The sequence below is a fragment of the Diplotaxodon limnothrissa genome, linkage group LG7 (genome assembly GCF_057381915.1).
Source record: "Diplotaxodon limnothrissa isolate DT_005_m linkage group LG7, D_limnothrissa_male_GT1.1, whole genome shotgun sequence".
NCBI classification, from domain to species: Eukaryota; Metazoa; Chordata; class Actinopteri; order Cichliformes; family Cichlidae; genus Diplotaxodon; species Diplotaxodon limnothrissa.
The window spans coordinates 65,032,878-65,060,280 of record NC_140602.1 but is presented as its reverse complement, the minus strand read 5'-3'; the positions used below and the strand labels follow the sequence as shown (position 1 = coordinate 65,060,280).

The 27,403-nt window shown below is 38.6% G+C and overlaps 1 protein-coding gene across 1 annotated transcript in view; it reads right to left on the bottom strand.

The window, feature by feature from the left end:
* Window positions 1–27,403, bottom strand: part of LOC146629558 (uncharacterized) — a 60,751-nt gene that overhangs the window by 20,291 nt on the left and 13,057 nt on the right. The window contains 3 exon segments of the mRNA XM_085358709.1: window positions 112–302; window positions 2,034–2,135; window positions 20,520–20,632. Coding sequence (XP_085214835.1) covers window positions 112–302; window positions 2,034–2,135; window positions 20,520–20,632 — 406 coding nt within the window.

Here is a 27,403-nt window from a genome sequence, read left to right as displayed (position 1 = left end):
CACAACAATTCTCCATACAAAAAGGCTTGTGCTGTGAGTTACACGCTTTAAAACCTACTGTTACTGTCATGGTTTAGCTGTATTTCAAAGCAAGATGTCTCCAAGTTTTACCTGCGCTTGTGTTAATGAAGCCGAAGTCCGACTCCCGCAAAAGCGTCCAGTTGCAGGACTCTGCTGTCTGGGTGCTGCCTGTGTTTGTGAACTCTTTTTTTCGACCCGCTGTCGCCCCATTGGGTCCAAAAGGTGCCGTTGAGCCAGGCGCATCACCCGTGTCAGTATATTTACAGCACCTGGAAGTGTGACTGTAGGCAAAAAATACAACACAAGAATCTCTCATTCTGCTTGGAAGAAATTCCTAGATCTTTCATTCAGAAGAACTATTGCCTTTTGCTTCCTGGCTCTGTAAAACAGGGAATGTCATTTAAGATGGTGTAAATCTGCTGTAATACATTTTATTCAACTCGGATATTGAACACAACACTAACAAAATCTCAGGTACACAGTACAGATAGTGCTGTAGGCAAAGCATGCTGGAGTAACAAAATAAGTTATCATTCCATGACAGAGCTGCCCCTACTAAAATGCCCGTGTGTGTACTGTGTGTGTTTTGGTGTGTGTATGCGTCCTTGCTATACACAAATGAATGTTATCAGTAGCTTCCCATATTTACTCAGGGGGCAGAATCTGCCTGCTTAGGCAAGCTGTGAACACAAAGACTCACTTATAAAGTGTACTGTCCATGTTTGTGTGCAGGCACACTGATGCATACAATCACAGTCAAAGACTCTGTAGATGCATCTCATGTTTATGCAAGTGATTAAAGGACTGTGATAATTTTTCACAATGTACTGAAAGGAGACCCTGATATAGTATACCATTTCAACAGGACATCAGAAAGTGAGCATTAATTTAGCAGTTTGAAATCTTTCTGTCATCAAGCTGTGCTAGAAGAAAACCCGTGAAAACCTTAACATCCTAATATTCTTGTAACATTTTTGACTTTAAAATCCAGAAGCACGATTTTGAAAAAAAGCATCCATCACATTTTAACAATGTACCAGCTATGTTTATGAGCCTTAGCCTACTAGTAAGGTTCAACTTTGAAGACAGCTGTGTGATTTCCGTTCATCTTGTAAAATGTGTTAACTTGAATTACTCAGAAGACCTGGGGCTCAAATGCCTGGGACAGGAACTTTTCGTTGTTACAGACCAGTGACTGTTCCAATAAGGTATTTCAAAGTTTGACATGATCAGCAGCCCAGAGTAAAAAAAATCAATAAAAAAAAAAAAATCAGCTTACTGTCTGGCAAGCTGATTGGCCAGCTGCTGGGTCGTTGGGGCCAGTGATTATGTCACCACCAACCACTGTTGTGACTTGTGTGAAACAAACAGGCTGAAGTGACCTTTGCCAACCAGTAATTCTTTTTCTCGCCTTCAGTAGCCAATTTTCACATTATAGGAAGCCTGTGAGGTTACTGTGTTAAGGAGGCTGTTATTAGTGAAAACTCAGCAGGAATGCTGGCTGTGCTCGACAACACTTCACTTGCATTTCTAACTAAAATAGATGTATGCTGACTGTAAAATATGTAGGAGCATGTGTGTGATATAAAGTATTACAAAATTTAGCCAAAGCAGCCTCAGTGTTTCGACAAAAAAGCGGCTAACCCAGCTGCAGTGAAGATGATGTTTACTGTAGTTCACTGTGGAGTCTCTCCTCTACAATTGAGGCCTTAATTCCTTAAGCAAACTGATGACAAGCAGTTTAGCTAAAATATTAGAGAGGATTGTCTTGCAACAGTACTGTGGCTTAAATGGAACTATTAGACAAGTTTCTACTTGTCATACGTTTTGCATGGCTCTACCCTACTTTGAACCAGCTCAACTAAATTAGACTTCTTTTTTCTTGTTTTAGTATGGCCCTTTCAGCACTTCCGCTCAATACATGGATGTGAGGGTTTCAAAACATTATGTAGACCAATGATGTATGAACACATGAACATTTGTGCACATAAGGGCAAACAACAGAAACTCACCCTTCTCAGTGGTCTTTTCTCCCACAGATGATGGTAATACATTTTCTTTCTCTTTTCCTTCTGTGACTTCACCAGACAGTGTGCCCTGAGTTTCACTTTGTTCTAAAAACAGCACATCAAATTTTAGACACAATAGTTTAGTTTACAACATTAGAGGCAAACAGTAGGAAATCTTTAAGTCTTTTTTTTTTTTTTTTTTTTTACAGTTGGTTTTTTGTCGACACATGAAACATACACACAAAATCTACCAAAACTACCAGAATTTTCAGCACTCATTACTCGCCATAAAATTGTCTGATTTGCAACCAAGTCACAGTTATATACAACCCAATGTATGTGTTTTTTAGTTTATTCCAGTAGTTGGATTATTGTGTCTTTACTGAATACATTGTTTAATCAATCACACTTCCAAGCTGGGAAAGTAAGTGAATCTCTGTGGTGACTCTTCCAGAAGGTACTTGGAGTAAAGTGTTCCAAATTAAGGAGATGAGGCTGAAAGTGTGGGTTATAAAAAGGTACCTCTCTCTGTGTGTAAAAGCATACAGTCTGGTTACTTAAAGTCTAAGCAGTAAAACACAAAATAAGAATGATGTTAAGCACTCCAAAAACACCCCAAAACTGCCATGTCTTAAGTTTAACCCAAACAGTCAAGCATGGTGGAGGAAGCATTATGATTTGTGCCTCACTTTGCTACCACAAAACCTGGACACCAAGAGAACAATAAATTCAAAATTGCATCACGAAATGTTACATTTTAACCATTAATTCCAAATGAGATGCTGTATAATGATATGGTAATAAGCCTTGTTCTCGTGTTCATTTTGGGAACTAGCCAGATAAAGCTGTGGTATGGTTGCAGTAACTGGGTTTAACCTGTAGCATGTGGCAAGAATCTGCAGAATGAACACTTCTAAAATATCAACTTGGTCTGAGATGCTGAATTTATTTCAGGTTTGTGCCATGTGGGTGGGAATGGTGGTTTAGACTTCTAATTTATAAGGATAAGGCTTCTGGCAAACAGGAAGAGCCAACGGTAAAGCGCAGTGTGTCCCAATCAAATGCAAGGTCTTTTCTGGGTCCTGAGTACAGTTATCTTTGATGTTAAAACAAGTCCATTTCCCAGACACACCCTCCTCCCCCCTTTTATTGCCAATGGCTCTCTCCAGTAGCCTCATGTCTCTCTTTGCTTCCTTCCCTCCCTGCGATCCATCTCAATCACTGTCAGACATCAGTTAAGGAGAGGTTACCTTCCATAGCCAAATGCCAACTTCAAAACACTGACATGTTAGAGCATGTCTCCCGTTAGCCACCCAAAGACTAACAGGATGAGAACATGTGGCATTAGCTCATCGCCTCTTTAAAATAAATTACAACGTGAAAGTATGTTCACTGCTGTTGTGTCGTGTGTATGCATGGGTACAAATTAGGAATGACTTAATAGCAAATACAAATAGTTGTCTCTGACATATACTTTATCTGTGACATCATAGAGCTGAAACAGTTAAACATACGTATATAAAAACTAACCATGGATTCAGGAACACCTGTGACCTCAACTCAAAGTTTCTGTATGACTCAGTGTTATAATTAGAAGTTCCAAATGGTTGTGTGTGTTTGACTTATTGCTGAAACTCACCCTAGAAGCACGTCTACCCTCACTGGAGCTGCCACCTAACAGTCGGCATTTTCACAGAACCTCAGTGATTTAAACAATACACGCAGGCATTACAGGACAAAAGCTACACTGTCCAGTATCAGACCAAACCTTACAATATACAGTTCAATGTATCAACACTATCAATTATTCCCTTAAACTGAGAAGAGTCAGAAGAGTGTGCAGTGTATCTTGGCACATGTTTAGGAAAAGGTGGGTTACAGGCTGGAAAAGCCCAGAGTCTATCACAGGGCTGACACAGGCTCAAATTGCAAGAGATTAATGGAGCTGCCTCTCCAGAGGGTTAGGGAAAAGTTCATGTCCCAGCACTTGGTCTAATCTAATCTAATAAGATCTGGTGTAAGGTAAATGAATGGTGTTGAGTGGCTCTACAAAAAGGGACAAATTAATTAGCTATAAGGAGAAAAAAACCTGATATGTGAGAAAACTTGTAATGTTGCGCTTACGTTGTGATCTGCAATATCTTAGTTATTCCTAATATATGTCCGAGCTTACAAAGAGAGCATTAATGCCTGATACCTCTGCAGCTTTCAGTGAAAACTTCGTGTCGTTTGTTTTTTGGTCTGACTGATCAAAATTTGGGAGACAACCACCATCCAAAATCTGATCTTGTTTTGAAACTCACAAGCTGAGTCCATATCATTAGTTAACATGATGCTATGATCCTGAAAACTGAAGAGTTTGGAAAGAACAGAGTTGGTCGACCTAAAAGAATATTATGTTATGTATGGTATATTGGGGTATCCCTGAGTATCAAGCCAAATGGAAATCTATTTAATTAAAACTAGCTAAGACTTAACTTCAAGCTACGCGCAGAGATACAACAGCTCAAGATGAGGCAGATTCCATTTCAGGGATCACTATGAAAATATTCTGAGATTATCAAGAAATTCCAACTGGAAGGTGACAAACTTAATAAGGCATTCGACTGAAAAAGTCATTTGGATGAGTGACAAAAACACTACGTCCAGATGAACAGAAGGCATTCACAGTTTCCCACGTTTGACTCAGCAAAGACAGCTAAAACATTTTCAAAGTAAAGTGGGAAGGACATAACAGCTTTTTGTAACCTTGTTAGAAGAAAACATTGAAAACTTTGAACAAGTAAAAAAATTAAATAATATACTTTCAGATCACCTTCACATTTACAGGACAATAGATGTACAATTGTGAAGAGTTTCAAAGCACGACCTGAATTCACTATAGCTCATCGATATACAATGTAACCAGGTTTAGAACATCTCTTTACAATGTATAGCTAAGTGTATAGACGAGTGTTCCCTTCATCACCTTGGAGGAACAATGATCCCCCACCAGAACCTCCACCTCCAATCCCCACATGCCCACAGCATGCCTCAAGGTCTGTTTTTAGACACACCTACATGCATATCCATGTATATACACAAACAGAAAGACAAATATACAAAACCAACACAAACATAGTGATGTGGTTACTTGCAGCTATTACTACATATGGTCAAAATCCCAACTCCCACACAACCGGTTGGTAATGTGAGTGTAGGAAAGCTCAGCTCCGGGCTTTCTCTGTGACTCAGGGATATAATGAGAAGGTATGAATGACAGTGTGTTTTTCTGCCCACACTCTCTCTGCTTCTCTCTCACTCTCTCAATGTCAGTTTCAGATGACAGAGCACTCTGCTGATTCCTCAGTGTTCAGGAATTACTGCTGATGACACGCAGCCTTTTGAAGGTTGTGTTTTGGTGTGTTTGAAGCGTCTCTTGTCCCCTGGGAACAGGCAGCGCAGCACACCTGTAGCTGGGATTGGATAAGCTTTAATGTAAGCCTGGGCTCAGCAGATCCTGCAGCCTGGGAGCTTACTGACACTGCTCAATGGAGGCTTTGAAGTGCTGATCATTTACAAAAAGGAGGGGTGGTAATGGACACACAAAATGTCTTAAGGGAAGAAACACAGAAGAGTACGAGAAACATGGAGACAAATAGTCAGAGCCATGTTCATGTTTGACGTTTACCATGTTCCATTTTCTCTTTAATCTGTGCAATAAGTTTGGAAATGACATGTGACACCTGGGAGTCAGCGCAGAAAACACAAGGTTTTACTACGAGTAGTAAGCAGAAAAGCTGTCAGCCAGCATTTTTGAAAATTGGAAATTCTAGTGTGACATAATGACCCGAGGGTAAATGACAGGACTTCTGTCTACTAAGCAATCTTTTCATATGTTTGGTGATGTAATAAACACACAGACTGCTGACCTTAGATTCTGCAGTGTGCAACCCAATTTATTTTGCAAAAGAAAAAAAAAAAAAAAAAAAAAAATCCTGCAGGACAAACAAGACATGATGAAAAATATCATTTCTTATTTAAATCAGCATTGTGAGTAATCAACTAGGGCTGTGCGATATGACCAAAATCTCATATCCCCATATAAGAATTCTATCGTCCCGATAATGATATAAATCACAAAAATGTAACATTTTCTGTAAATTCTGTGAATCTCGGGCAGCTCGTCTTGCGGGAAGTGTTTCCAGCTGCACGTCATGTAGCTGGAGTTGAGTGTTTTAACCGATGTATGAAACTATACATTTTTAGACACAAGTTGTAACGGCCGCCGTTTTCTTTGTGAGTATTTATTACACGGCGTGCTGCGGGGAAAAAGCCTGTTTGAGTCTAAGGTTTATTTTTTAGCACCTGACGGCTCTTTTTTTACTTCTCATCCGTAAATAATCTGCTCTTTCACGTAATTCAGTTTATTTTGGAAAGTCTCAACAGGATCTTGAGCTTTATTGTGAAAGGTTTATGTGGAACATAAACAAGCAGACACGCGATGCTGTTACCGTCGTTGTTGCTAACCACAACGCATAAAAAACAGGCGCTTGTCCGTCCGTAGTGTGGTTATATTAAATATAAAAGAAAGAGAGAACTAAGAAATTAATATAGCCACTACAGTGACCATCAAAACGATGAAAAAAATATTGCCGTAAACAGTTTATTTTGCGACACCACGAAACAAACGATAGCGTAAAATGAAACGATAGATGTTTTTATATCGTCATCCGATATATATTGTTATATCGAACAGCCCTATAATCAACTGATCAGTCACATCATTCACAATAGTTTATTTGTAAGCTAAAGGTACCCTCAGTCGTTTCCGTTTATTTATTAGAGAAAGAAAGAATGCGGTGGTTCATGCGTCATGAAGACACATTATCCATGTGTGCACCAAGATATGAAGGATGATAACTATGTTTTAAGGTGGACAAGGGCCAGAATTATGGCCCAAGCTCTCACTGTGGTTGTAGAGATCGAATGGCTCGTAGAATCAGGGTGGAACCAAATAACTGATTGTTGATTTTCACAGTCAAATGACTGATTTCAAATTATATAATTACATTTTGAGTATACATTAACAGCACTGACACTGTGTGCTTGAAGTGAAAAACAACTCTAGCATTCAGAGCGGACATTACAGTTAACTAAGTGTAAAACAAAAAACACCCAACTGTGAATTAACCTGCTCGAGTGGAAACATGTCTGTGGATATTCTTCAGCACGTCATACGTTATACTCATTAAACCAGGGGCATAATCTCTTATGAGATAGATGGCCTAACAAAGTTCTTGTTATTTTAGCCTACTAGACATGACTAATCAATCTTAAGTCTGCAGACTAATAAATCAGACAACAAGGACACAGAAGAGAATTTTTTTTACTCTAAATATTTGCTTTGGTAAAGACACTAAAATTCTAGTATGCTATTGGTTGGCAACAAGTGGACAAGTAGTCCTTTTATGTCTCTGGCTGATTCCTGAAATTAATTCAATTCAGTTTTATTTATACAGCGCCAAATCACAACAATGGTTGCCTAAATGCATTATATTGTAAGGTAGACCCTACAAAAATATATAGAGAAAAACCCAACAATCATATGATTCCCCTATGAGCAAGCACTTTGGCGACAGTGGGAAGGAAAAACTCCCTTCTAACAGGAAGAAATCAATATTTTAAAGCCTTTATTTAGAAGCATTCTTCTAAATGCCCTAAACTTTGAGGGAAGTCTCCAGAAGAAGAAGAAGAAGAAGAAGAAAAAAAGAAGAGGCTAGCTGAAGTAACAAAAATAAATAAATAAATAAATAAATAAAAACAGAATTTAACCATCTTAAATTCTTAAGATGGTTAAATAAAAGGCTCCAAGAACAACTGATTGATTTTAGAGGTCTGCCTCTGGTCAGTCTTATAGAAAAGTAAATAAAGCTTCAATATTTTACATTTTAGTTAGAAATGTATTCCATAGGCTCTATTTAAATAGGCTGACTAGAGCAATGGCAAGCAGAAAAAAAACAAAACAAAAAACTATACAGCTAATACTAATAAAGAAAAAAAAAAAAAAAGGCAGACAAAAAGGTAAACACGAGAACAAAAACAGTAGGAAAGACGAAGACAAATGAACACTGAGATAATCTCTGAAGTCTGTGGCTATGAGAAAAAGAAAGGGGATTTCCACAAAGAGGCCACGGTCCACTTAAAGAAAGAAACACAGACCCTCCCCTTTACTACTCACAAAAGACCTTTCTGGACATACTCTTAAAAGCCACCACTATAAATCAGAAATTGTTCTTAATTATTAGCAATTTTAAATCTAGTTTAAATACAATACTGATTTTAAAGTTTACTTACATGACCGTTAAGGTCTTGAAAGTACTGAAATAACTGGCTGTTTCCTATGAACTGCTGTGCCATGTTACTCACTGGGTTTGTGTGTCTGCATGTATCTTAGGGTACAGTAGGAAAGAATTATCATTTGGCTACAGAAAGGCAAGAGGACGACAGAAGGAGGAAATTAGATAAAGGGGTTAAAAATAAACCCAGTATATTCAGGAAAATGCAACAAAACACACTTCAACTTCACCCTTACGAACAGTTTGTGTAGAAACTAAAACATTTAGTTTCTAAACATTTAATTAATCATAATTTAACTCAGTTAAGATGAGACCTTTTGTTTCCTGCTGAAGACTTTCTGTGTTAAGATGTTAGATTTTGAAACATAGATCAGTAAATTATTTTAGGCCTGTGATTGGCAGATTGGCTGTCTGCACCATTCCTTTCATCCGATGGCAGTCACCCTTTCAAACATGTTGTGATCTCAGAGTTTTGACCTTTTTTCTTACTTGAGGACTTAGAACCCCATTTCATTTTCATTATAGTAATTTAGAGAATTAGTTCTTATTTATTCTTATTCAATTTGAGCTACGCCCCTGTTTCTACAGAGTTTTGGGTTTAACTTCTAATTCTTAGGTTCTTATAAGCTTCAGTTCCTACATTTGAATTTATTTTTTGTGTTTTCTTCCCTTTGCTCTTGTACGCTCCTTTTAGCTGACAAATTGTGTTTGATAGTGCCAAGTGTTAGTCTTGGCATGATCAAATGATGTATAGTAAATAAACATCCAGCATCATAGGCACCTGATATCCTTCTGCAATTTACCTTAAACAGGGAAGTGATTAAGTCAAAACATGGTTCAACTTGTTTAACTCCCATTATGAGTTATGTCCTAAATCCTGAATGTGTTTACAATATCTAATCTTAACCTCTTAACTATTACGCCTCAAAAGGACTCAATCATCAAGCATCAGGCTCCATGAGAGCAAACAAACACATACACCTACACTTCTATTTGTCACAACAGTCTGGGCTTACAAAAACACTTAAATAGCCGAGGAGATCATCTCTTCTCAGACAGTATGTTGTCATTTTTCAAAAAGGAGACAGCAACTAAATCATTCTTGTGGTTTGTTTTTGAATGTTTGTCGCTTTGCGTGCATGAAACCGACAGACTGGAGAAGCTCCATTATTATTGGCATTAATCGGTGGTTAGAACTGCAAACAGCAGTCAGTAACTGATGACAGGGGAGTTGGGTAAAAAACAAAAACAAAAAGGTCTTCGCATGCGCTGATTCAGTCACTAATGTGGACAAAGAAATGAAAAGTCCCTTTAGTGTATTGGTATATCAATGGCTTAAGAGTATAGAGGCCATGACAGGGCAGGAGTAAGAGAATAGATGTTGCAGGGTAGGAAGAAGGGAGGAGGGAAAATAACAGCAAAGAAAAGGCTAAGGCTGAGGAGGATGGAGGCAAAATGAGAAAGAGAGAGGACAAGCTGAATAGAGTAGGAAAGAGTTTCACAGGAGAGGATAAGTTAGAAATAAAATTGTAACTGTTCTGTTTAACCATGAACTAAGCTTGAGCTAATCATAAACTACATTTAAGGTAAAGCTTATGTAAGAACCAGAATACTGGAGGAAAAAACAAAATAGGACAAGAGACAGTGGACCCCACAAGTCTGGGGATGATAACTTGTAGGAAGAAGTTATTAACTCGTGATAATAACTTCAGGGAATAAGTTAATTATCTTGTGCAAACAAGAAACTAACTTTTATAACAACTTAATCTGATGAAACTTGGACAAAGAGGATTGGGAGAGAAAACAGGACATAATGGATGGGAGTGGGCCTGTTTGGCCCTGATCCCCTTTGACCCATGGGTATTGACCTCTACCACACCCTGTCATTCAAAGTGTGCCTCTTAATATGGCTTAAGCCTTACTGCAAGGTCAAAGTTCATCCCCAAAGGGCTAAAGTTCTAACAAGAACTCCAGAGGCTGAGATGCATGAGTAATAAGTAACAAGTAAAAGGCAGGATATGATAAATGTTAGCTTTGACACTGTTAATGTTCTTAGTACAGTGACTGAGAGAAAAAGGGGAGGATGTGCTCATTGAAAAAATAAACAAGAGGAAGTGCATGAAAAGAATCAAAGCAGTCATTTATCTATTTTCTAACATGTAATTACAACTGTCAAACTACACAGATGAAAGAATCTAAACAGAATGTGATGCTGCTCATTTAAACCCACAACATTAATGCCATGCCATTGTGACATGATAATAGCTTGGTCTAACACAACACCTTTATCCAACACAGATAAAGGTAAGTTTGATTGGTGATAATGGAGGCAACAGTCAGGTCTACCCTGCAATTTCTCTGTGGGTCAGTATGAATGCCGATTTTACATCCTGTTTGTTTTACCGTTTTTTGTTGTGTGTTTATTTTTTTTAGCATTTTCTATTTTTAAAATAGTGCAGCAGAGAAAACTATTTTACACTGTTTGGCAAGAAAAGAGATGACCCAAATGTATGTGTATGCAAAACATGAATAACCCCTTTAACAAATTATGCCCTAGATTTTAACGGAAGTAAACATAATTAAGACAATCCATTAATTATTAAGATGGCACATTCTCTGCTCGAGCCTGAAAGCCAAGTTCCAGCACAATGTAAACAAAGGTGCTTTATTCACATGCATGAGCACAAAACAGTGCTTCTTTCCTGCTCTTATTTGATCCCACACAAGCACGTTTCTCCTTTTACCTCAATTATATAGCAATACACACATACGCCAGGATAGCCAGAGGGACTCCACAGGGTGTAACAGCAGAATAGGTCAATGTTGTGTTGGAGTATGTGAACACACACACATACTTCGAGAAAAGGAAAGCAACCAGGCAGGAAAACCTTCAGGGTCTAACCCTGGAGGAAAGTATCCGGGGCTCAGTATGATCTGAGCCAGCAGTGCTTTCCTTTCTTTCCTATAAAAAGATAAGCTTTTGTCTTCGCACAGTCTTATCTCCTCTACCACCTGCAGCCTCTAATCCCATTATCCAACACATTTATACACAAATCACAAATAATTAATAAGGCTCATAATTTCATCTAATTAAGGACCGTGTGCAAACAAGCGCAGAATTTCAAACCAGCTGCCTGCGTCTCATTTAATGAGGAGACATGAGGACACGGAAGCTGTGTTAAAGTCTCTTGCTTTGTGTTTTTTCTGTGACAACTCCTAACTTATGAAAACATATTTAGATGCAATATCAATATAACTATTCTTTAACTTAAAACAAACTATGCACATGATAAAACAGATTAGTTGGATAGCCTATAAACTGATTAACAGAACAGATCAGTAATCCAACAACTATGTCAGTGATATTTTGAACAGAAATGACATTTTCCATTTCTTTAATTCTGTCATATGTTGATTTGCTGTGCTTTTAATTTCAGTCTCATGTCATATACCATTGGTAGAATTAAATGATTCTTCAAGGGTTTTTTTTGGGACAGAGCACACTGAAATAACAGTACATAGCCCCCATTATAAATGAGGTCATATGTAATAGTAAAGATGTTGTAGTGCAAGACATCAGAGAGGCCAAGGAACTGTAGACCACTCCAGTGACATAAACCATTTTGTACCTTAGAAAATATGGAAGCTACTACTTCCTTGATTGGTTAATTTGCGCTATTGTGTGACTTTGTATTTTATTGTGTTAGTTTTGAGCACTATGTTAAACTGCAAATGCTACACTGCTTTCTTGAGGTGTGTTTTTTTCCCCTATGTAAAGACAAGTGGTGGTGAAAATGGAGGCAAAAGAATTTATATGAATTCAAAACATTTTTAAAATTAGCAAAGAATACTGGGTGAGATTCGCTGTTGGGTAGGGAATTCCAATGATGCCAATGACAATCAAGCAAAGGAAGAGGAGAGGAATGTAAGTAGACTAAGTGAAATAAAGATTTCCTGGTAAAGACAGGTGTACTTTGAAAGGACTACCCAAAACAACTACCCTGACCAACTTCTTCTGCCTTACAACACAAATTCAGCTAATAGAGAATTACATCATGGACTGATTGAGTAGGTGTCATTCCAAGTGAACTACCAAAGACAAATTAAGATGAAGGACAATTACAACAAAGCCTTAGGAGAAAAGCTTACTAGAAAGCATTCTCAACTGAAAGGTCGTAGGTGGGATAATGGAGGTTAGAAAGGTGACATCCTCTTCCGCTTCTACTTATCAGTTTCGAGGGAGGACTGGAGCCTATCCCAACTATCACAGGGTGAGGCGGGGTGCTCTCAGAACAGGTCGTCAGTCTATCACAGGGCTTCAAACATCTCTATACAATATTTTACTTTAGCAACTCCGATTGCTGTTGAGAAAGGCAATAAATATATTAATCTCAGCCTGACCTTTTTGCTAGCAAGATTTAAAAAGAAAAATTGAAAATAAATAAATAAATAAATAAATAACAAAGGTGAAAGAATGAGATCACAGACACAAGCGGTGGAAATTAACTTTCTCCAAAGGACGGATGGGCTATTCCCTTTGCAACAGAGTGAGGAGTTCAGTCATTCAGGAGGGGTTCAGAGTATAGCTGCTACTCCTCCACATTGAAAGGAGCCTGTTGAGGTGGTCACCTCCTGGGTTCATGTTCCGGTGTGCCAAAAAGTGATCACTGAGCAAAAAGTGAATGTCTTGTTGGCCTAAAAATCTATGAAATATTTGTCACACATCTCTTGTGAATGCTATCTAGCCATTTTAAGCCAGAAAGAACATTTCTGTCATGAGGCAGAAGCTGCAATCAGTTGTTGACAACAAGACTATATATATTCTTTAATTACAAAAGTAGAATTCTGACATTAAAAATGTGTTTTACAAGAGAGATCAAGCCAAGAGAGTAGAAGAAATTGCAACCAGTGTAAAATAAGTTGATAATGATGTGGAAAACAGTATGTACAATAATGCAGAGTCATAAAGACATCTGCAAAACAGGTCATTTCTTTACTTTTACGTATAACCCCTTTGGAAATCCTGTTGACTTTAGACTATTTACCAATATACGCAAACACACAAACACCGGAAAACATGTTTTGAAACTCTGGCTGAGCGTGTCCTGCCAAGTGGACGCACCGTACTAGACCCAGGATACAGTGGAGAGATTATAGCTATTGGCTGATCCTTAACTATTTTTCAAGTGGTTGTCACGAACTGTAGAACAATGTACATCATTCATAATGCACAACACAAAGCAACTTTTCAAACAGCTTCTCATCTGGACACTTGCAGTAGTTGTGCAAGACTAATTTTTCTTTTTTTTAATATATATAAATAGGTCACAAACTTTGGACTCTGACACAAAAAAACAAACAAACAAACAAAAAAAAAAAAGCACCTCTCTTGTCATTGTTTGTGTGTGGTCATTCCAGTTCTGAGGCCATTTATTTTTTGCTAGCTTGTTCCAACACAGACTATTTTCAACTATTTAAACAGACTAATTTTAAACCCCTCTACCCTAAGAGAATGTTCTGTTAAGGTCTATGAGCTGTGAAAGAATCATACTTGTTTTATATTGTCTTACTCCCTTGTTACGCTCTCTTTAGCAGAAATGACAGCAAAAGCATAAAAAATGTAATACACCAAGTTGCAAAGGTAGTATTGTGTGCCTGAATCATTTATCATAAACCAAGGAAGCACAGAGAGGGAGGAAATGGTGCCGTTACAGTTTTCACTAAATGATCCTGAATAGATTCTGACGCAGTCTAGCCACACATACACACACAAACACCCCCCCCCACACACGCTAATATACATAAACTACTGCAGTGTGTCCGCAGGAGCCAAATAACAGATGGACAAAGAGTCAAGGTCAAAAATGGTGTGAAAAGGGGATAAAACAGATTTAGAGAACAGATGGACACAAAATTCACCAAATAAAATGATAACAGTATGATTGCCTTAAAAATAACCCCCCAAAACCCCACTTTCATCTGGGTCAAAAATGTAAAACTGTTTGTAGTGCTGGATGTTATAAATGATTAATATGAATAGAAAAGAAATTAACTAATACCAAAGAGATCTATAAAACAGTGGCTAATACACCTTTGACATTAAGAAAAAAGAAAAAAAAAAAAAAAGGTAAAATTAGTGCAATTATAGAATTTGAACTCGAAGGTTTGATATTAACAAAACTTTCCTAGACACTGCTGGATGAGCCAGTAGACTATGTTATGTTATACAGGTTTGCAGCAAACCTCTGCTATTCTCAACTAATAACATTCCTTACCCTCTCCTAGTCATTGATGTGGTAATTTTAATGGTAGTTAATAACTGAATCATTCAGAGTTCCAAAATGGGTATTACATTATATGACAGTATTTAAATTCAAATGTATGCAGGATACACAGCACTGGTTGGAGGAAACAGTTTGGGGGCACTGAATAAAATGAATGCTGAGTCACTGCACTGAGGCTCAAGAAGCAGGCGGACAGGAAGAAAACAGCGTAGGTATCATGGGAGCCTGCTGAGGAGAACAGGACACTGGCATCTGCTACTACACCAGGGGAGGTGTGGGAAAAAGAAAAAAAAGAAAAGAAAAAGGAAAGACATATGAGGGCAAGAGAGGAAATGGAAGTACAGCACAAAGAGGAAAGGAGAAATGATGAAGTGCAGCAGAGGACTGAAGGGTGAAAAGAGGGCAACAGAGAACCTAATAAAAAAGGAGAATAATAGAAGAGCAGAGAAGGACAGGAAGAGGACAGAAAGCAGAAAGGTCTAAGAGGGGCCAGGATAGGGACAGAACAACATCTATGCGTTCTCAGTGCTTCTCAGCTTGACTCAGCAATAAAGGGAGAATTGAGTAACTTCAGATTATGCTGACTCAGCCTGCTTTTGGACGTGACCCCAAGGCCCCTATGGTCACAGGATATACATTTTTTCCCATGAAAAATGCTCATTAATATGCTATGCAGTTATAATTGTAAATAACAGAGGTTGTAATTAAAGATTTTATATATACATTACCACTTTTAAAAACAATGAGCTTGAAGTGGCTTCAAAGAAAACTGCATTTCCAATATGACATGAACTTGGTGAGAAATGGCACAGATCATAGTTGATGATTAATGGAATTATTTTTGTTAATCATGAATCACATGGTTTTTAATGAAATGTCAAAAAAGCTGTACAAAGGTCCATCTCTCTGTCAATCCTGCGCTCTAATGCCACAGTATTTTGCTAGTCAAGAATCTTGAGCATCAGCATTTGGGGCTTTGATTACAGTAAAACCTACCTTTATTAAAAAACAAAACAAAAAAACTAAGAAAAGAAATTCCTTCTTGAACCAATCTGGATATTCATGGTAGGGCTGGGCGATATGGCCTAAAATTCATATCCCGATATTCTTTAGCTGGATGGCGATATCCGATATATATCTCGATATTTTTTTAAAGCCATAAAGTAAGAACAAAAAGAGAGTTCTTAGTCAAAGCTGTGTCCCAGATAATAATAATAATAATAGATTGGATTTATATAGCGCTTTTCAAGGCACCCAAAGCGCTTTACAATGACATTATTCATTCACTCTCACATTCACATACTGGTGGAGGCAGCTACAGCTGCCCTGGGGCAGACTGACAGAAGCGAGGCTGCCATATCGCGCCATCGGCCCCTCTGGCCAACACCAGTAGGCGGTAGGGTAAAGTGTCTTGCCCAAGGAGACAACGACCAGGACAGAGAGCCTGGGGATCGAAACCGGCGACCTTCCGGTTACAGATATGCTTCCCAACCCCCTGAGCCACGGTCGCCCCAGATCTCACATAGGCACTTTTATTAACATACAGCGCAAATGTACATGAAAAAATTACTCAGAAATAAATTATGAGCATTTAATAAATAATAATAATTCTGGATAAATAAATTAAAACAATGTTGTTTTTGTGCATAACAAAACGCTCACAATTGCGCAGTCAAAATGTAAATTAAAAGACGCCAAGCATAATAACAAAGACAGACAGATTTCACAGCTGCTCTGTTCCCAAGTTCTACTGCGTGACTGACAGCCTGGAATTTGACATCCTCTTTGTAACCACGTCTCTTACAGGTGCCATTTGTGGTCCTTGTCGCTACCCGATCCGTACCGGAAACCCGATCGATACCATGCATGCGCAAATCTTACGTGACTTCCTGTTTGCCACCATTGTATGGGCTCAAATTGTATGGCGTTATTTTTGTGCCACTATTCTGAGTGCACGTAAAAAAAAAAATTTGCAGGTGCAAGTGTTGCATTTTGAGGATAAATTTATTTTGAGCGAAGAAAAGCTGAATTTGAGTGAACAAAAGTCATTGCTGCGTGCAAAAAATTTATTTCAATGACGAAATGCAACATTCAAGAATGCATTTCGTCTCAAACTCAAATGAGGCAGTGGCGGAGGAACGCAGAGTGGCGGAGTTTGAAATATTACTCTTTCTGGGTCACAAAATAAACTTTTAAGATATTTTCATGCGAGAATGGTGCTGTGTAAACTTCTAATATCTGCTCGATTCATCAAGACATCACATATTTGCATAAGTGCTCTAACGTTTTCGGAGATGCCTGTTCACAAATAGAGAGAGTTGAGCGCGCATGGGCAGAAATGTTGAGAGCGCGAGCAACACATTGCGAGCAAACACTGAAATTTGCAGGCAGCAATGAATTTTGTTCACTAAAATTTAGCTTTTCTTCGCTCAAAATAAATTTCTCCTCAAAATGCAACACTTGCAATTTTTTTTACGTGCGCTCAGAATAGTGGCACAAAAATAACGCCATAAAATTGTGGTCATAAATATTTTGTACTTGTAAATCAGGATTTGCATGTGTAAAAAGAATTTGTGTGTGTAAAAAGAATTTGTGTGTGGACTTAGCCAAAAAATACGTGTGAAACTCTGCACTCAAGTTTCAAGTTACAAGTACGAATTTTGACCCTGTTTTTCTTCCTTTCATCTGATTGACCAATGTCATGTCAATCACAAATTTAACTATCCAATCAGAGAACAGATGGGTTTGGCTGTTGGAGGGGCGCTTTTTTGACTGCAGGTCCTTGAAGGGTAATACAGTTTGAAGCTGGAGGATCTCTATGTAACATCCGATAGAAGCTAGGTGCCCTAACTTTCAGCAGCTGTTGAAAGGATAAAGTTGTGGTATATCAGTGGTTAGAAATACCATTATTACTTTAGGATTAGTTTAACACAAAGTCAGGGCTGACCTGGGACCATGGCTGTGAGTCACAGTGCGCAGCATAAAGGTCCTTTCACATCGGAGGCAGCACGTGCTGCTAATGCTTTTGCAGCAGCTCTACCTGTACTAGATGCACCTGGTCCTTGTCGTTTCTATCTCTGACTTTATGTTCTCTACAAGAGTTTGGTTTTTTTGCTGGTTCTTCAAATATTCAATAAAAACATGTATGCTCATTCATAACGAAGAAAGCTTTGTAACTATCCACACTAGTGAAGACTGTCATTTCCACAATACGAGAGTAACGCTGCAGCACTAAAATAGTAATCTCCAAATGTTTTCTTTTTACCGACCAGCTCCTCTTTGATAACTGCCGGGTCCATCTTGTCGTTACCTGCAGGTGAAGCGATGCGGGAGGGAGAGTTGTGTTCAGTGAAGGAGAGAGGCGAGGCAGAGTAACGCAGCGTAGAGACAAAAGTGGATGAAAGAGAGGCAAACTTGCGGTCCCACAAGTATAATTATAATGTAACATATCGATATAAACGATATTGTCACATCTCTTATCTCGTATGAAAATATATCGATATATTTAAAAACTCGATATATCGCCCAGTCCTAATTCATGGTACGACACACGCATGCACATACAAAAGGACAATTTCATGTGGAAACTGACAAATTATTTTACAAAAATTACAATTACTGTGTAAACCATCTTGGTATAAAAATAAAGCTGACACTTCAGAGCATAACAGCAGATGCCATTGTGTCAATGTAACTCAGGATAAAACACAGAAAAATATTTAGGAGATTTTCCTGGCCTGGTCTTTTATGGCATATAACCCCACTGAAAATATGCTGCAGTAGATCAAAAAATGAAGAAAACCACGAATCAACCACAACTTAACATGTGGATTTTGGCCTTGACGTACACTGAGAGAGAGCATGAAGGAAGATTTTATCGTGGTGGTAGCAGGACAGAATTCACACCAATGTTTTCCAAAGGTGAAGCATAGTTTTGGTCTTTTGTTGCTGGTTCAGCGAACTTTGATCGAAGAGAGATGAAACCTACAGTTTCAGATTCTGCGAGATGTCGGCTTTCAGCACCAGATGGCGTGTCCGTGTATGTGCTTACCTGTGCTTTAATCATTTGGTGTTTTATCTGTTTAGGTTGTTGAAATGGTCTTGTGAGGTTTTAGCTGAGATCGGGACGTTTCTTGCAAAATGCATTTATATTAAAAAAATGTTTTCAGGATTTATTGAATGGATATTGGATTAAAGTCCATTTGAATTGAGAAACTGATTTTTTAAACCCACCACTGAACAAATGTTAACTTATCTGGTACACATGTTAACATTAGCCATTAAAAATTTGACATTTACTCAATAGACACTTTCAATTTTCTTTTTATAATAATTTATTAAAAAGTGTTTTATCTTTTGTTGTAGCCAGCTGCAAAGTTTTAAAATCAGACAGTTACTTGCTAAATCTTTCTAATTTAGTATTTTGTAACTTCTCCATTTTAGCCAAAGTTCATTTTCAATTTTTTTAATCAATGTTCTCCGAGCATAGTTTCGGGTATGTGGCAGGCAGATTATGGAAAACTTGCCACAATTCTTTTGTGGGTTTAATATGTCTTATTGTCTTTGGCTTTTTCATGTAATACCAGTATGACTTCTTGATGCTGCGATTAGTGCTCTGTGGGGATGTACTTGTTGATGGAGGATAATTTGATCTTCTTGGGCCGAAGAACGTTTTTTGTGACTGTGGCAGACTGTTATGGGAAGTTCAGGTTGACTGTAAGTTATGTCTAAGTCTTGCTTCATGAACAGATCTATTTTCCAAAATGAATAATGTTCTAAAGCTGAGGCACTTTGTTTCAAGATTCAAGAGGCTGAAATGCTAATGAGAGTGTGGACCACACATCAAGAAATGTGTAATGACATTCTGATTATTCTTAAGCGTCACTGGCAGACAGAGTGAGTGAAAATGTAAAAGAAACAGACTGTTGGATTCAATCAGCTCATTTCCCCCCCCCCCCCTGTTGTCTTCAGGGCTAGACAGTCAGACAGGCTGGCAAATAAGGATGACTCATCCTGACTCTCTCTCACACACGCACGCACGCACGCACGCACGCACGCACGCGCCCTTCTTTCTGCTTTCCCCACTACACTGACAAACAGCCCTGCAGCCACCAACATGTGACTCATCTCTTAGCCTTTCTGAGTCTGTCAGGATGCACCCCAAATACACACACACACACACACACACACACACACACACACACACACACACACACACACACACACACTCTTAACAGTCTTTTGCGAAGATGAGACTCCAGTGGTGAGGGGTTTCCATGTCTTGTGGAGGTGATACCTGAACAACCTTCAAAAGAGATAAGCTCCTTTGTTATGTTCAGTTATACCAGGGACAGCTGAACTGACACACGCATGCACACATGAGAAGCCTTTTTTTTTAAAATCAGTTTCTATAAGATGTCAACTGACACCCAGAGTCAGAGTGTGCCTTACCAGCATATATATTTACTTTAATTTGAACATTTCCATAAAAGCTAAATATTTTGATTTGTTTGTGGCAAGCAGCAAAACAACAGACATTCAAAAGCCCTTCAGTAGGAGACAAAAACCTAACAAGCAGTTTAACATTTATAAAGCGGTAAACTGTAGGAAAAAAGGGACTGAGGTGAACAAGGGGCAACTGTTTTCACCCTGTTGTAGCAGAGTTCTCACAAACAGGTTTGTGAATAAAGTGTGTGTGTGCGTGTGTGTGTGTGTAAGTAACAGGATCAGCATGTGTGCCACTAAAGGTTAAGTGATGAATGAGTTACAAGAATTTGAAAGGCTATTTGCGGAGTGCCCCAAAGTGTCCCTCTGCTTTGTAAGTTTCTGCCTAACAAAACATGTTCTGGTTGTGAGTGCATGAGTACCTGCTTTTGGTTCATTGTGGCTTTCATCCAGCTCCAGGCTGTTCATGCATTTAAGCTCCCAGTCTTGGACCTCTGTATTCCACAGGGCAGGAACCAACACAGTATACTGGGCCCTTTGATTAAGAGACAGTACAGGACACATTACTATGAAAATAAAGTGGACATATGATAATGCAACTTCTGATGTAGTATTCAATCTGCTTACAATTGCATCCAAAGTTATTCAAATGGATTCGATATGGTATGGTTTCTATAATTTAATTTGGGTTTATTGCTTCCAGCTTTTAAAAAAAACTGAAATTAACAGTAACTGAGAAGATGATTGATAGGTGAGAAAGAAAGTGTCAGGCTAGCCCCAGAGTTCCCTGCAAATGGCATCTGTGTTAGAGGCAGATCATCTGTAACATACAGATTTGTAAAGTAAAAACTGGATCTTGGATAAAGAATAACTTATCTGTATGAATGATTTATGCTTCGGGGAATCAGCTTTAAGAACATCTAGCATAAATAAACCCGACTTCAATATGTACTTAACGCAGAGTCCTGATACACATATTGATCTTCAGTTCACTCGAAAAGCAGACGAGAAATTTTAGTTAAAAACCATTTTTAACTGGAATTGGGATAGATCACAAGGTTCAGCCATGTCCCAGCATAGAATGACAGATGGCTGCACATAACAGCCAGAGCACTTTCCGGAAAATGAAAATTGAGTGAAATGAGTGGGAAGAAGATAGATGAATGAGGCAGAATTCTGATGGATCTGGGTTTTTGTCAGCTCATTAAAAGATCAAGCAAACGTTTCAGAGCCGGTGATGTGCTGCTGATGTATGATGAGCAGAAATCCTTCCTCACCAAACCAAACTGATGCCATAAACATACACGGCACACAAAAACGTTCCAGTTTATGAAGACCAGGCAAGAGATGCAGAACGGTTCTTTCAATTGTCACAAAACTTTACTTACAAAACTAAATAAACCATAATCCTCCGGAAGCTTGCACCACTAAAGAAACAAACAGAGCAGACCAGTATTGCTTTTACTGAAACTTTGCCCGCTCAAGTTCGTAAGTTAGATAAGAGTTCTTTAGTTGGACAAAGAATTACTATAGTGGTATAATTTGAAATGATCTGAAGTTGTATCCACATCCACTTTACTTACAAACTCTCAAAGCTAAAGATCATCGCTGAACTTCAGTGTTTAAGAGGAACACAGTGAAAGTGAAAGACATAAGACATGGCTTTGGAAATAACATGTGATCTACATCAAACTAACTTCAATGGTCTATTGTGAAGGTGTGGTTAAGAGGAGGTCACTGACCAGAGCACTTTCACCAACAGACGTTTTCAGCTCTATTACCACAGGGAGAGATTCGGGAAAGGAAAGAAAATTCATTACAGTACCTAATAACTCTTTACAATACAACGCATCGCAACGCATTATCAATATGGTAGAAATATACAATAAGGTTGTTTTTTTGTTGTTTTTTTTAAAAAAAAGGAATTAACGTACTTTTAAAGTAGTTCAAAGTATATACCAGATGGTGTTAGATCTTTTAAAGAAACCACCGAGACGTTTCTGTCAACTTTCTCTCATAGACTGAATTTCTCAAAGAGCAAACATGCTCGATACGACACAGCACAAGGCTGATCAATCCCAGACATTTTTTGTATCAGGTTTCTAAGAAAGTATTTTAAAAAGTTTGATTCACTAAGAGCAACTGAGCAACCCTCAGTGTGAATGCAGCAGAGACTTTTTTGTAAGCCACCCTTGTCACTGTGAAATAAACAAATGATGTGTCAACCCCTCCAGCTGAACTAGAGTGGCAGTGTGGATAAATGAATGAATGAAAGAACGCATAGGAGAGGAAAGGGGGTTGCAGAAAAGAAAATGAGAACACAGGGGAGGAGGGATAACCCACACTGTTTTATGGGAATTGACGAAGGAGGGGGTAAACAAAAAAGAAAGAGATCGTACTGGTGGCTAAGAATGCTGTGTATGGGAAGTGAGTGGGAGGGGGTGCAGAGGGGGAAGCACAGAGACAGGACTCTGCACAGGAGATATTGAAGACGGCACAATGAAAAGTAGCTACTGAAAGAAAGCGGTAAATGAGTCGGAGGGGTAGTGAAAGTTTCAAGGTGATTTGAAACAAAATTTAAAACAAAAACAAAGTAAATTCAAGCCAATTTTATTTGAAAATGAAGACTATAAACCTACAAATAAGTAACTTTTAACTTGAAGAGTTTTATATGTTTTACTGTGTCTCTACATGCTGTGCTCTCCAAATGCACCTAAAAGCAACATACTGAATAAGCACTGAATAGGTTTGCCAGCAGCCTCTGGAAAAAACTATTTAAAAGCAATGCAGTGCATCTGGCTGCTTTATCAGAGGTTCTATAGTGCAGCCTCCTGACTCCAGCTAAATATGAGGCTGACTCGACCTCAAGTCAAGATAACAACACTCATAAAAATAATTAACAAAATATGTCTGTAGTTTGTGGCAGTAACAGCTTAGGTAACAGCTTGTTAGTGGGCAGACATAAAAATCAATCCCCGCCCCGCAAAATAAAGAAAAAAACAAACCAAAAAAAAAAAAAAAAGATTAGAGTGAAAACATTTCAGAGCTGGACAGTGCACAGCAGGCTTCTCTCTGGCTGACACACACCCACACAACAAAGAAATGACATAATGGAAACAACCAAGGTGGAGTGACAGATAATGTCTTTTTAAAGATAAGAACTCTTGTTTTGAAAGTTCAATTAAAACCTTTGAGGTTAAAAAGCCTGAAATGTTTATCAAACACACACGAGTAGACAAAGAATCTTTTCAGTTGCTCCACCCAGAACACGTGTTTTACTCAGCCACAGCAGGTAGTTAAACAGCAACCTCCTGGCTATTTTTTTTTCTAAATTCATGCAAAAGTTTTTTTGAAACGCGCGTTTGAAAAACTAATATGTGAATTTGTGTGTCATGCAGGCCTTTTACAACTCAGATGGAAAAGTGTGAATTTTAGGCAGCACTATTTTATTTCCCCTCATCAACACATATTACACCACACAAGGAAGTCTCTGTGCAATCTGCCTTGGTGTTCTGTGCAGTAGAGGGTGGCAGTGACTCCAAGCGGTAGGAATTGCGTGAGCTGGGTGTGTGGGGGTTGCACAAACTTGAACGCTACAGGACACGATTCCAGAGTTTTCATGACATGAAGCGCAATGGAGCTCATTTTAGTACTGCAAATAGTTCACATGGAGGATTACTTGTTTGCAAACACTTGCAAACGTCTTACCAAGTAGTACTGAAACTGAGAAAAAAAACAAAAACAAAAGCAAATGCAAATCGAAAACCGGCCGTTGAAATAAGTCCGCACAGCTTTTAACTTGAAGGTGAACATTCTTCATTTCCAGTTTGGGTTGTACTTTAAGCAGCAGTGAAACTTAAAACGAGTAGGTGGTGAGTGTTTGCAAACAAGTTAGCGTCTTCCAGGCAAACAAAGGTGACCAATCAAAAGGAGGTTTTTGGTGTAGTGCATTCTGACCAATTTCACTTAGCTTAAAATCTAGTTATTGCTTTTTTAATTTATTTGCTGAAGTTGCCAATCTGCAAGTTCTTTATGCTGTTTTTAAGGTGCCAGCTTTATGCTGACAGACTGCTATAGCCTGTATACATTTAACAGGTCTTGTAAACAAAAGGTACATATATCTTTTTTTTTTTAAAGAGCCATCATCACCATTATGTTGTTTTGTTTATACCAACAATATTAATGAGAATATTGATCATTATCGATAAAATCCTAGCGATGAGCATAATCATAACAAATACTGTGTTCAAGACACGTGGCAGCTAACAGCTAACAATAAGGGAGAATGTCATTAAACCCAGCCTCAGGGGGTCACAAGCTAATGTATTCCTAGTGCTGGTCGCAAGCCTAAAAATAGGGAGGGTTGTGTCAGGAAAAGCATCTGGTGGAAAATCTGTGCCAAATCAAAACATGTGTATCCAGCTGCTGTGCCAACCAATTGGAACTAAAGGGGCAGCCAAAAGTACATACTAGAGTTTAAAAAAAAATTCTAATCCATTTTAGGTTGATAAAGAAAATAGATTTTTATAATATCAAAGAAAAAGTACGCTAATGAATTCAACTGGAGCTCAGTAATACAATTTTAGGGTAGATAATTGAAAAACAATTTTCCATAAGCTGCTGACTAACTTACTATGCAAATCTTTTTAAAGAACAGAAAAATTAAGAAAAGTGAGAAAAACATCTATTAAAACTCACATACCTGGATCACAGATGCAAATCAAATTAAAGAGTTAAGAGCTAAATTAGGACTTATAGGGAGTGCAGAATTATTAGGCAAGTTGTATTTTTGAGGAATAGTTTTATTATTGAACAACAACCATGTTCTCAATGAACCCAAAAAACTCATTAATATCAAAGCTGAATGTTTTTGGAAGTAGTTTTTAGTTTTAGCTATTTTAGGGGGATATCTGTGTGTGCAGGTGACTATTACTGTGCATAATTATTAGGCAACTTAACAAAAAACAAATATATACCCATTTCAATTATTTATTTTTACCAGAAACCAATATAACATCTCCATATTCACAAATATACATTTCTGACATTCAAAAACAAAACAAAAACAAATCAGCGACCAATATAGCCACCTTTCTTTGCAAGGACACTCAAAAGCCTGCCATCCATGGATTCTGTCAGTGTTTTGATCTGTTCACCATCAACATTGCGTGCAGCAGCAACCACAGCCTCCCAGACACTGTTCAGAGAGGTGTACTGTTTTCCCTCCTTGTAAATCTCACATTTGATGATGGACCACAGGTTCTCAATGGGGTTCAGATCAGGTGAACAAGGAGGCCATGTCATTAGTTTTTCTTCTTTTATACCCTTTCTTGCCAGCCACGCTGTGGAGTACTTGGACACGTGTGATGGAGCATTGTCCTGCATGAAAATCATGTTTTTCTTGAAGGATGCAGACTTCTTCCTGTACCACTGCTTGAAGAAGGTGTCTTCCAGAAACTGGCAGTAGGACTGGGAGTTGAGCTTGACTCCATCCTCAACCCGAAAAGGCCCCACAAGCTCATCTTTGATGATACCAGCCCAAACCAGTACTCCACCTCCACCTTGCTGGTGTCTGAGTCGGACTGGAGCTCTCTGCCCTTTACCAATCCAGCCACGGGCCCATCCATCTGGCCCATCAAGACTCACTCTCATTTCATCAGTCCATGAAACCTTAGAAAAACCAGTCTTGAGATATTTCTTGGCCCAGTCTTGACGTTTCAGCTTGTGTGTCTTGTTCAGTGGTGGTGGTCTTTCAGCCTTTCTTACCTTGGCCATGTCTCTGAGTATTGCACACCTTGTGCTTTTGGGCACTCCAGTGATGTTGCAGCTCTGAAATATGGCCAAACTGGTGGCAAGTGGCATGTTGGCAGCTGCACGCTTGACTTTTCTCAGTTCATGGGCAGTTATTTTGCGCCTTGGTTTTTCCACACGCTTCTTGCGACCCTGTTGACTATTTTGAATGAAACGCTTGATTGTTCGATGATCACGCTTCAGAAGCTTTGCAATTTTGAGACTGCTGCATCCCTCTGCAAGATATCTCACTATTTTTGACTTTTCTGAGCCTGTCAAGTCCTTCTTTTTACCCATTTTGCCAAAGGAAAGGACGTTGCCTAATAATTATGCACACTTGATATAGGGTGTTGATGTCATTAGACCACACCCCTTCTCATTACAGCGATGCACATCACCTAATATGCTTAATTGGTAGTAGGCTTTCGAGCCTATACAGCTTGGAGTAAGGCAACATGCATGAAGAGGATGATGTGGACAAAATACTCATTTGCCTAATAATTCTGCACTCCCTGTACATGCAGAACAGCTGTGAGTAATTCAAGAGTTTTAACAGCTTATACATATTGATGCATAAGAATGTGATATCTCATTTTAATCTGTAATCACCTGAGATTTTTAAAAATGTGAATGAAAAGAAAGAATAATAAGAAGTGGTTCTAAGAGTCCCTTGAAAAACAAATAGCAAAAGTTTAAATGAAAGAAAGAAAAATAATGTACCGGTATGAAATACAGAAGCTGCTCCTTGACTGGTGATATAGGCTGTGTTTGGAGTCATTATTATAGCCTATGTCTGAGATGACAGCTGACTGACAGCCAAGTGTAGACAGACAGTCACATGAGATGGATGAGCCTCTCAACCACTCATTAATCAGAATGGCCTATGTGGCTGCATGACAACACCCATTTATACCATTCACAGAGCAGAAGAGCTGAGAAGCTTAAAGAAAATTAAGGAGAGGTTGAAGGTCTCAGCCCCTCTCCTCCTTCATTTTTGTCCCTCTCTTCCCCCCCCCCCCAAAAAAAATTAATAAATAAATAGAAAAAATAAAAAAATTGTACCATCTCTCCCAAGCCATTTCCCTCTCTGACCCCCCCATTCATCCCTTTTCCTTTCCCCACTTGCCCCCTTTCACTCTTTCTTCAGCAGTATCTTCCCACTGTAAGGAGATCCTGCCCTGGGAGACAGCCGGACCACTTAGTGTTGACTTCTGACCAAGCTTCTGCAATGATGCCAAGCAGGCAACAAGGACTTCTCAATGTGACGTGATGGCAGGCTGCCCACTGAACGCCAGGGCTAGAACAAAACGGGCCTGTCAGTGCTGCCCTTGATGCATGCTTTTACAAACTGCAGAAGAGGTTCACAGATGGATCGAAATGTTCTGTTTCTTTCCTTGTAACATAAAAGAAAACACAACTGATTGCTTTTTTAAGCGGAATGTAAGTTAGCTATAAATGTTACAAGTACAGCATGATTAAACAGTTATTAAGCTGTTACACTCAATAGTCCTGCATA